At 38.3% G+C, this 12,382-nt stretch overlaps 1 protein-coding gene across 1 annotated transcript in view; it reads left to right on the top strand.

The window, feature by feature from the left end:
- Positions 1 to 12,382, top strand: part of LOC129232817 (integrin-linked kinase-associated serine/threonine phosphatase 2C-like) — a 37,756-nt gene that overhangs the window by 22,324 nt on the left and 3,050 nt on the right. Inside the window, exons 4-7 of the mRNA XM_054866916.1 lie at positions 410 to 516; positions 5,079 to 5,260; positions 9,667 to 9,788; positions 11,551 to 11,752. Coding sequence (XP_054722891.1) covers positions 410 to 516; positions 5,079 to 5,260; positions 9,667 to 9,788; positions 11,551 to 11,752 — 613 coding nt within the window. The remainder of the gene's footprint in view (positions 1 to 409; positions 517 to 5,078; positions 5,261 to 9,666; positions 9,789 to 11,550; positions 11,753 to 12,382) is intronic.

The following is a 12,382-nucleotide window of genomic DNA, read 5'->3' as shown; positions in this document are numbered from 1 at the left end:
CAGCTGCATTCTCAAGAGCCATCTGATATTTTCTGTTCACTATGAGTACTCATTTTCAATTTAAAAGCTTTGAATTAAGATGGAAAGATGAAAAACTTTCAAGATTTAATTTGTCTAGCACTTTTTCTGTTTGCAAAGCAAAACAGAGGGATTTTTTAGACTTCAAAACCTATTGTTTACTCCTGAAAAGTGGTGCGGTTTAAAGAGAATTGCGTTATATAGGTCGGCGTTATAACGGTCTTCTACTGTAATTTAAAATTTCGCAGAGGAGAGGTTCACCTACCATTTGTACTGGTTGTCTCCAAATTTTTAATTTTGCTTCTCACTGCTTCAAATGTCATTTCGTTGTTCGCATCCCTCCCTGGTGTAGCAATTGTGAGTTATTTTGAAATTTTGTCTCTCGTTGCAGGTCTCGTGTGTCCTACTTTGCGGTGTTCGATGGCCATGGGGGGGCTAGGGCCTCTGACTTTGCGGCAGAAAACTTGCATCGGCACCTGGCACAGAGATTCCCCCACGGTAAGACACTTTTTCCTCTTCTGCTCCCTCCCCACACTAGAGATCCTATGTACGGAGAGATTGTCCGCCATGTTTAGTCCAAGTGTCGTCGGCTCGAAATGCTGTGCTGTGTGAATTTCTAGATTTCCCACGAAATAGAGGACATGAAATCTTTGAAGAAGAGACTGATTTTTCTTCTCCTCGTATTTTCACAGGGGCCAATCCAGGTTTTTTTTCTCGCTACCTATTTTTGTGAAAGTATTGCATCCTTCTATTTTTGTGAAAGATTTTTTTATCAGCATTGTTTTTGTGAAATTTTAGACGCATCCTCATTTTTGTAAAAGAAGTAGTGGATCAAGTGAAATTTTAGTTCGAAAAGTTTAAATTTCATCTAGTATTTTTAGCAGGTTTCGTTTTTTTTTTGGGGGGGGGGGGGGTGATAACCTAAGAAGTACAAAAAATACCATCGTCATTTCAGCTTAATGGGCTACGTACTGTGTACAATATAGGAAATGATGAGAAAAACGGTTCCCCAAAACAGATGTCGAAAGATTGCGATACTATTGCATAAATACACTTTGGTGTGAAACAGCTAAAAATGAGTTAAAATACTACAAAAAGGTTTCTATTTAAGCGATTGTTCATATAAACCTGCTTAGAATTTTGTTTTATGAGTATATTTTGTTTTAAATAGAGAAACACATTTTATATTTTAAAATGCGAATTTTTGTGAAATTTTCAATGTTTTTGTGAAGCCACTGATTTTATCACTTGATTTTTGTGAAAGTACCGATTTCAAAACAAGATTTTTGTGAAGGTACCGAAAAACGGTAGCAAAATCAGCCTGTATTGGGCCCTGTTTCATCAAACGGAGTGAGCACCAATCGTTTCGTATCATTATAGTGCTTACGAAGAAAACTTTTTTCTCTCAAAAGTTTGTTCATAAAGATAGTGTAACGGATCCGTTGCGACTTCCAACTTTCTTGAAAGGACGACACAGTTCTTGATTAAGAATACAGGAAATTTCTTTACACTATGTACAGGAAGGATCGTCGACAACTGCTAAATGAATCATCGGCAATTGAGCAAATATCAATCCACACCGTAAACTCGACGGTGACACACGTATTTACATCAAAATACGAAAAACAACACACAGCGAAATGCCTCGCAATAAACAGAGCTCAGTACAAATTCTCAATCGAGACTGACTTTTTATCATGCGGCACGGCTATTTATACGCATCGAAAGAGAACTCTCGACTCTTCCAGAAAATGCTACACCCTTCCACACTTTCTTATTTCTTTTCATTCACAAATCTTATCAATGAAAGAATAGGGGGCCGTATACCTCAGCCGAATGTATAGGGGCTGTATATTCATTACGGGAAACTATTTACAGGTTACGTTACTACAATAATTACTATTTACAGAATTTGTAACAATATATTTGTGATCTGCACATTTCATTTCATAATATCGTAACTAGCTTCTAATTTTTTCGATAACATACAGTGATATTTGCGGCAGAAGATGCATTACGGTCTACGGGCAGTGAGCATCTTTGGACATAAGATGGCCGCCGCTCTGAAGTTGTCCAGTCTCTCCGTATTTAGGATCTCTAACCCACACGAGAAGTGCAATACAGTAGAAGACCGTTATAACGCCGACCTGTATAACGCAATTCTCTATAAACTGCACAACTTTTCAGAAGTAAACAATAGGTTTTGGAAGATTAAAAAATCCCTCTGTTTTACTTTGTAAACATAAAAATGGTTAGGCAAATTAAATGTTGAAAGTTTTTCATCTTTCCATCTCATTTCAAAGCTTTTAAATTGAAAATGAGTACTCGTAGTGAACAGAAAATACCAGATGGCTCTTGAAAATGCAGCTGTTATACAAACCATGAAGCTAGCAGAAGTGCAGGATTTTGATTGCGAAACATATTTATTTCTGAATAACTCATTGTGACATTGGTGCTTTAATACTCATTGCAGATAAAACTCATTCTGAAGGGCTGGTATAGATATATTCTGAATGTCAGTTTCAAAATGTGTGAAATGATCTATATAACGCAAAAACCTGTATAACGCAAAAGCTTTGGCCCCAAGGTGTGCGTTATAACGGTCTTCTACTGTAATAATAAAAGAAACCGAATGAGTCTCAATTTAAAATGTTTTTGGATGCATTTATCCCATGCTCTCGTGTCCCCGTCATCGAAATGGGCAATCTTTCGGTCTGCCGAAATTTGAAGAAAAATCGCCCGATGCTGCGATGAAGAATAGGTTCTGGAATCTGGTTAGGATAGTTGTGTCTCGACGAAGCTGTTGCGATTGTTCTCGAACCTTTCGTTCTCGTTGAATTTGGCGACTTTTCTCAACAAGTGGCTCGAATTTGAGACCTTTTCATTGCATTGCAAGGACACGAAGATGAATGGTTTATGCGTTCAAAAGCACTTTAATGTTCTCTCACACTTGCTACTCTTTTTTTTTTAAAATTATTATTCTAATTTACTGCATATTATACACTGAGTCATATAATCTGAGGGCAATTTTTGTCACTAAATTGCGAACATGAAGAATCAATATAATTTTTAAACTATAATGAAGAGAATAATTGAAATCGTGATGATAGATAATTATATAATTACGATGAGTATAGTCAAAGGCACTTTGTCAGTAATCTGTATAAACGGTTGGTGCAAGTGGAGACTGCTCCTTCTTTGCCTGTAGGGTTGTCTATTTTAGGTTGCCTGAATCGCATGAAAGGGAAATTTAGACTGCATAAAATAAACAACCCTACGGGCGAGGAAGTCGTCTCTACTTGTGTATCCAGCTGCATATTGAGGTTCAATCCATGAAAAGGGATAAAAGGTAGAGAAAAACATTCAATTCTTGACGGAAAGATTCCAAGTCACATGATACAGTATTTTAAAGTGAGATATTGGGAAAAATATGGTTTACTCGAACCATGTGACTCGAGATCTCTGCCTCAGCTTTTCCTAAGACAATTATTCAACTTGATACCCTGCAGTTACTTATTCCTGCTTATTCATACTTTGATGTTGAGGAAGAAATCAAAGCGCTGTTAACCACGCCACAAAGTTTGCACTTTTTAACAGGTTATCTGTCGACAATGTGCAGTAAATTAAGGTACATGCTTGTTAGGAAGGTTCAAAAATACAATGTTTCTCCTAGATACCTAGACACCCCTCAACATTTTCAGACTTGTGGATAGCAATATACTGGAAGCATTTTAGCTTCCTATTTCAACTGTAAGAGGGTGCTCCACCCCTTCCCCCGAACTTCATCAGTATGGGCAGAGGGGGGGGGGGGTTAAAAAATACATTGAACTGAAAAAGCAATGCTACATATTATAATATACACAAGTAATATGCATATACATACCTGCCAACCCTTCCGGATTTCCCGGAAGTTTTACGGATTTTTATGTCCTTTTCCGGTTATGAGCAAAATCTTCCGGATTTTTTTCTCGGCGGTTGGCAGGTATGCATATACATTGCAATAAAATAATTATTTACAAAAAAAAAAGGGAAATTAAATACAGTTGGCTCTCTGTTTAACGACTTTCAAGAGCCCACAAAAAATCGTCCTTAAGTAGAAAGCGTCCTTAAATAGAATGCTTTTAACACTATAGTGGACCATCTGGGACCGTGAAAAGCCGCCGTTACGTAGAGAAAGTCGTTAAATAGAGCGTCGTTAAAAAGGGAGCCAACTGTACTTCTCTATTTGTGGCATTTTCCATGCTACGGCTCATGTTAAATGGAGGGGTCATTGAGCACCCTCTTAAAATTGGAGTAAGCAGCTAAAACTTTTACAGCATAATACAATTAGTAAATGTTAAAAAAAAAAAAAAATAATAATTTGAATTTTGACCTCTTGAATTCAAATTATGTTTTTCGCAATCACGAGTGTGTGTGTGTATGTAGGCGTGTGTGTTTGTGTGTGTGGGGGGGGTATGTGTGTGTGTATGAATGTGTGTGGGGGGGGTATGTGTATGTGTGTGTAGGCATATGTGTTTGTGTCTGTGTGCATGCATGAATGTGTGGGTAGTTGTGTGTATGTGTAGGTATCTGTATGTATGCGTGTGTTTGTGTGTGTGTGTATGTGTATGTGTGTGTAGGCATGTGTGTCTGTGTGCTGGCATAAGTGTGTGGGTAGTTGTGTGTATGTGTAGGTGTCTGTATGCGTATGTGTTTGTGTATTTGTGTATGAATTTGTGTGTGTATGTGTTTGTGTGTGTGTGTGTGTGTGTAGTTGTGTTTGTATGCGTTTGTGTGTAAGATATTGACGCAACCTGGAGATGACTTTCGCTATATCAGCAGCATCGTGAGAAGCCGATCGACGGTGATGCTGCAGAGGGAAATAAAATCATAGGACATCAAAACAGTCAAGTGAGAACAATAAGCAATCGTGATTGCTCAAAAAAAAAAAAAAGAAAAAAAGAAAAAATAGGGGGTGTCCTGGACTCCAGCTGAAAAAAAGTTTTTTTTTTTGAACCACCCTACTGTTAGTGTTGTTCCCTGGTGAGATCCATGTTACTGAGAAGTGTGTCCTTCCCCAGGTCCCCTTTCGCGCATCGAGAAGGAGATGGGCCGCGCCCTCGTGGAGGCGTTCCGTCGCACGGACGAGGAGTTTCTGGTGCTGGCCAGCAGGGGGCGCCCCCGGTGGAAGGACGGGACCACGGCCCTCGTGCTGCTGGCCGTGGAGGACGCCCTCTTCGTGGCCAACCTGGGGGACAGCAAGGTGAGACTGATACCATTCATCAATGATATCTGATAGACATCGGTAAACGATATTTAACCGCGTTCTCATTCCTAATGTAATATAAAATCGACTTTATTCAAATTAGATTAAGTTCTCGACTCTTTCGGCACGTGTAAAGTTTCAGTTTTAGGTTGGCATCCTTGGATGCCCAATCACATGCAAACGAGGCAAGTATAAACAGTGAACGATCCCGATCGTTCTCTCCCTTTCGTGTTCGTCAGCCTCTCGTGTGTTAGGTCCGGTAGGTGTCGGGGAGTTGCGAACTCCACCTCCGCTTATGGCCGGGGTTTATTGTTATCAACTTATTTTGTTCTTTTATTTATTTTAGTTTCTATGGACCAATACATTTTTGGTAAGAGTTTAACAAGTTTCCAATGTTCATTTCTTCACATTAACATTTGATTCTGCATCTTCCACTGTGTGGTATTATCTCTGCTCGTATAAGCAAGTAATAGTGTTGACTGACTGACGGAATTAAGCCTTTCGGCTTTTCGTTTAAGGCGATAAGGGGCTTTCAGATGAGTAAAAATTGGTCAAACAAACGTTTTTTCATTCATTACATTTCTAAAAATTAGACCTTTAGCTGAACCGTTTAAAAAGAAAAAGAACTGAATCGGTGGAAAACTGGCGAAGTTATGACACTTTTTGTAGGAGCCACGCCCCCTTTTTTTTACTAAAACATGCATATAAAAATGCATATAAAATGCATGAGTAAAAAAAAAGCATATAATATTTAAATTTTTAATACTAATACCATTTTAAATGAATCATAAGACCTTATTTGTGGTGAATTTGTACTTAAACTAATTTGTTTATTCAATAATGAAATTGGCAATAAAACAGAAAATGTTGATTTCCTCAAAGCCTAATTTTCGACATAATTACAAAATTCAAACTGCTCCTTGCAAACGAATTATTATTTCAATTTGCTGAAAATTTCATGCCAAGTATTTAAGTGGTTTGTTAACATTTTGTTGTGAAAGATTTTTCTGTTTGATTAGTTTTGTGGAGTATATTTGCTATATTTTATTGAAATATGAACATATTTTATCGAAAACGTCTAGTTTTCGGCTTTTCTTCTCATTATTTATCTTTAAGACAAAATTTTGAAAAAGGAATTCCAACGTTCTAATTTCGGTTGTTTTACGTATCATATTTTGTTAGTATTTTATAAATTTGATGAATTTTCGTTTGCAAGGAGTAATATGACAAAAGCGTAATAAAATCTAAATTTAAATTTAAAAAGAAAATTAAATTTCAAAATAATTCAATGAAATTTTATATTTGAGTTAGTGTTAGCATCATGTAAATATGCTGAAAATTTCAAAGAAATTCATTGAAAATTATATTAAAAAAATTGAAACCCCCGTATCGCCTTAAACATCGTAAGTTATCAATATCACCTGTTAACTTTAATACTTCTTGCAGAATTGGTGGAAGAACTAACATTTCATCAACTTTCTATGAGTAACAGATGAAGAGGCTTCTTTAAAATAACTAAAATTTATTAACACGTGAGAAATAGAGTAAATAGAATTGTATAAACTATTAACTGAAGCCAAAGGTAAAAGATTAACTAAATATGACTAGCTTGTTCGTTAAGCTCATCCTAATACAGCTAATCTATTACTATGATCAGCTGAGTATCATCGGCGATGGGCCGAGCAATACGAGCTCCACCCAAGCTACGATTTACAGGACAGACATCACCGAATGAGTTGAAAGAAAGAGAGAGAGAATCTCAACCCCGTTCGCTGTTAAATAGCCTGTTCTCATCATTATTCACATCAATGCCCTCACGTCCACGCAACCAATGAGAATGCGCCGAGTGGCAGAGACGCTTCCCCGCTTAGCCAATAGCGGGAGTCCGTAACGTCCCTCGTCCAATCCGACAGCCAGCTTCCGATTCACTCGAATCGTTGGTCCGAACGAGCATCGGTTGATTATCGTGAAGATCAGTTACATGAGCGAAGTGTAGAGATGATTTTAGTAATTCTATTTCTAACCCTTCCCTCCAAAAGGATAAAATACAGAACGTTGTTAAAACTGTTTTTATAAAAATAGGTTTTCCATTTGTCCGAGGGCAGCAGACTAATGATTGTTGCACACAAATCTCCGCTTTGTTACGTTGTTTCATTGCATGAACTTCATGGACTCTTTTTCTGCAAAGTCCGGCTTTTAATTTCCATGACTGGGAGTACGAAAAGCCGGAAGATGGCGCTAACGATTGCATATTGTTGGCATAAGCCTATATTTTTTTTATGTTCTTGGAGCAATTTCATAAAAAGCTAGAATGTATTTTAAATTGTTTAAAACTTACTTGTTAATTCAAACTATTCTAGAAATATATTCCTGTTTTAAATGTCGTTGAAAAACCGGCGTGCGTAAACCCCGAACGTGTGTGAGAAATCCCCAAGTGTCTAAACACCCAACAAGTCAATCACGTGTTTTGCCCATCGGCGGATGTGACGTCAGGCCTTAAGAGTTGAGGATCTTTCTGCTGCTAGCAGTCAAGAAAGTAAATTTAAAAATAGAAACAGTTAAAGGATTAACTGAGTTGAGTTGCTTTGAGATGCAACAGATATACATTTTGACGACGTCACGTCATTGCTTGGGGGTAACAGAGACGGTTTAAATAGAAAGTCGATCAATCAATCCATCTCTTCTGATTTGGTTCCGTTCTGCAGACACGTTCTGAAGCGCGTTTTCTTGCGCATGTGCAGTACAATCGGCGTCATTCTAAAGTAAGTGGTTCTCGTGGAAAAGCGTGTTAAAACGTAGCTCTAAAATGCCTGTCGTCAAAGTGAAAATGGAGCAAAGAATTAACATTGAATTTCGCTTCTAATTGGGCAAGACAGCTGCAGAAACATACGAAATGTTGAAACAAGTTCACTTGAACTTTGGAATCACTTTCGGGATGGGTGCAAAAGGCGTCTATGATGATTCACACACAGGTCGGCCTCAGTCCGTACACAGGCTGGAAGCAATTGAAAAAGTTCGCGTTATGATGACAACTGGAATTGAAGAGATACTGTTCGTTTTCCTTAGCTGAGACTTAGCGCCAATTTGCGCATGCGTCAGGTCTGCTCTGATTTTATCGAAATAGGGAGGGAAACCCGGAAGTAAAAGGTGCAAAATAACGTGTTCTGCAGTTCTTTCAATGTAGCTTCGAAAGAGACAAAGATAGCAAGTGTGAGCGGTAAGTGCACATCCTCAACCTATCGCCCCTTTTTGAAATGGAATCTGTCCTGAGTGGTAGTCTTCGCTTTCGAGAACGGACAGTATGTTTTAATGCGCCTTTCCACGAGAACCACTTAGTTCCTGTTGCATTGTTGAAAGAAAACTCAAGTAAAATTGTGAGTGTAAATGTGATAAAAGTTGTAAAAAAGATTCGATTGTATAAAATAACAAAAGCCTTTATTGAAGCAAAAAGTGCTATGTAAAATACATTAAAAACAGTAGGTTAGTATAAAGAATGAACTGCGCCATTGGGTATTCTAAGTATTGCACTAATAGAAATAGTAAGAAAGATGTCTAAATATTGCACTCCACTATACTATACCCTCCATTAGCTACCTAATACGAATCCTGTATACAACGGCGAGTACTACTTTCCAAGTAGTAAGGAAAATGACTGGACTAAGTTCCACATCCTATACCATCTGGAAAGCCATCATGGAGAAATTCAACTTAATATCCTACAACTCAGAAGTAGGCCGAAAATACTACATTCTATTATTCTTCCTTACTGCACTCGCGCTGATACAACTACCGTACTAATGGTAAACCATCTCACACTGTTTTCAATTTCTCCACAATCTCATGCTTAGATGGATAGAGAGATCGATAGCTACGAATAACACGGCGATTCACTTTAAGAACACGAATTCATAACACGTGCTCAATGCTCATTGGTCCACGTATATCTAGCATGAGCAATGCGACGATTTCTAGAACCTTCTTCAACTTTCCGGCCCATGAGAGATCGTGACTAGGGCGCCATCAAGTGGCGAAAACATGGAAGCACGTATTCAAGCTTTAACTTTTATGGAGGATGTTTACCTGATACTTATTGATATAATATGCGGCCGAAAGCCGTAAGTACATACACGATATCTTAACATCATCTAAAACTTAAGCATTTATGCTAATCTCTAAGTAGTAAGCAACGAGATAAAAATAGGGTAAATATACTATTAAAAAGATAACTATTTGGTGCCCATTAGATTTTTTGCACTAGTCTCTCCAAAGGAATGTCTCGTGGCTGCTACATCTCATCAAATAACGGGTGGAATGGACCAAAAATGGGTCCACATTTAGAAGGGGTCGAACGTTGTTCTGGTTACTTGTGCCCGTCGCTGATTGGTCATCTTCATCTTTCTTAGGCCGTCCTCTGTCGCTGGGATGAGGAGTCCAAGAGGCACCTGCCCCTCCCCCTGAGTGTGGACCACACCCCCACCGACTACCGGGAGAGGATGCGCATACAGAAGGCGGGGGGATACGTCAGGTGAGATTACTTGCTCATCATTCTGAATATCGCAACACCCCTTGAGTGGCGAAGCGTTCCCACAGAGGACATGTCCTCTAAAGTCTGTATGATACAGTAGAAGACCGTTATAACGCCGACCTATATAACGCAATTCTCTATAAACCGCACTACTTTTCAGAAGTAAACAATAGGTTTTGAAGTTTAAGGAATCCCTCTGTTTTGCTCTGCAAATAGAAAAAGTGCTAGACAAATTAAATCTTGAAAGTTTTTCATCTTTCAATCTTAATTCAAAGCTTTTAAATTGAAAATGAGTGCTCACAGTAAACAGAAAATACCAGATGGCTCTTGAAAATGCAGCTGTTATGCAAACCATGAAGCTAGCAGAAGTGCAGCATTTTGATTGTGAAACATATTTATTTGTGAATAACCAATTGTAATATGGGTGCTTTAATACTCATTGCAGATAAAACTCATTCTGAAGGGCTAATATAGAGATATATTCTGAATATTACTTTCAAAATTTGTGAAATGTTCTATATAACGCAATAACCTGTATAACGCAAAAGCTCTGGTCCCAAGGTGTGCGTTATAACGGTCTTCTACTGTAGTGTGTTGTATAGTAACATTCTAGGCTAAAATCATTTAATCTTAACTTGTCAGGGAAATATCCAATCAATGTGAACATTTACTGTTTTAAGGTGAAGGGGTTTAAATACAACTGGACTTAAAGACAATACAATGTGGTCGTTTCCAAAATTTTAAAAGTATTTTTTTTCTGAAAGAGCATGCTTAAAAACGTAGGATATGACCACTTTTTAAATAATTTGTTTAAGTTTAATATTTTTTAAAAATTATCTAAATCGGTGCGCTTTCATTGTTTAACGCTTCTGCCGATGACATCACAAATGATGAAATGCTATTCAGAAGAGCACAATATTTCATTCGCATCTTTACTCGCGTGTATTGGCAACGATAGGGTTGATAGCAAGCGTAGAGCGCAATTTTTAATTCGCTGCTTGATTATCATAACGTAGAAACGCGATAGAAAGATGCGACGAAGAGCATCATTTGTGACGTCATCAAGACCACGCCTTGTTTGAAAAATCGGACATTTAAAAGAAATTGATTAAAGAATAACTGTTGGGAAAATGAAAGTATTTTCTGGGTCCATATTTTTTTTTTCCTTATTCTATCTATTTAAGTGACATAAAGTACTGTAACGGATCCGGTGCGACTTCCACTTTCTTGAAATGAAGACACAGTTCTTGATAAAAACACAGGAGCTTTATTTACACTATGTACAGAAGAAATCGTTAACAACTGCTAAATTAATCATCAGCAATTAAGCAAATATCACTCGACACCGTAAACTCAACAGTTACACACGTATTTACTTCCAAATACGAAAAACAACACAGCGAAATGCCTCGCTATAAACAGAGCTAATACACTCTAAGTTCGAATTCTCAATCGAAACTGCCTTTTTATCCAGCGTAACGGCTTATATACACACCGAACAGAGAGCTCTCAAATGTTCCACAACGTTCTAAATGCGTAGACCGTTATCAAATTCCATTCACAAATTTTATCAATGAAAAAAAAAGGAATTGGGGGATCGTATACTTCAGCCGAATGTATAGGGGCTGTATATTCATTACGGCAAACTATTTACAGGTTACGTTACTACAATAATTACTATTTACAGGATTTGTAACAGTACTATTTTTGACTGAAGGAACCAACCCCATTGTTGAAACTCCAACAAATTCTTCTGTTGCAGGGAGGGTCGAGTGATGGGCGCCATCGAGGTGTCCCGCTCCCTGGGCGACGCCCCCTTCAAGGGCGTGGGCGTGTCCTCGGTCCCGGACGTCCGGCTGCTCCGCCCCTCCGCCCGGGACCCCTTCCTGCTCATGGCCTGCGACGGACTCTGGAAGGTGCTGGGCTCGCAGGAGGCGCTGCAACTCGTGCTGCCAGACACCAAGGTGAGAAGACTTCTCTCTCCACTCGATGTTACAGATTGCCATGAAGACAAGTCTAGCTGTTTTGTATATCTATTTTGCGGGACTCATTTTCATTGTCATGGCTGTAAACAGTGGTGTTCCCACATAGGGAATACTCCATAACGCCGTATACTCTCAAGCATTTTTTAGACATTTAGGTTATACCTTCAAGCTTCAAAATTTTTCATATAATGGCGTATTACGTTCATGATCGCATACACATATTGTGCGGAATGAATTACTGGGAGTATACGCTCAGAAAAAGTGATGGGAACGTCACTGGTTATAAATCGTTCAATCCAGACTGGACTCGAGCAGATTTTACGTTAAGGAACGGTTTTTCTTGAGTAAAATCAGTTTTTTTTCAGGGAAAACACCTGTATAAAAGAGCTTAAATAGCAGAACTTTGTGAAATACGCAGTGTCCAGATAACTCATTCCTTTAATAAAGATTGATAAGAAATAAAAATACCCAGACGGCCATACACTGCAAATGTAATTTTCATGGTAAGTGTGCTAATGGCCCGTTATAATCACACCGCATTCCAATGACCATTTCTTTTTTTATAGATATGCCTCGATGACTTAATCTAGAAAATCACCAATCATTGTG

Source organism: Uloborus diversus, unplaced genomic scaffold (assembly GCF_026930045.1).
Source record: "Uloborus diversus isolate 005 unplaced genomic scaffold, Udiv.v.3.1 scaffold_14, whole genome shotgun sequence".
In the NCBI taxonomy this organism is placed as follows: Eukaryota; Metazoa; Arthropoda; class Arachnida; order Araneae; family Uloboridae; genus Uloborus; species Uloborus diversus.
Note: the sequence above shows the minus strand (reverse complement) of the source record. Positions and strands in the feature narration are given on the sequence as shown.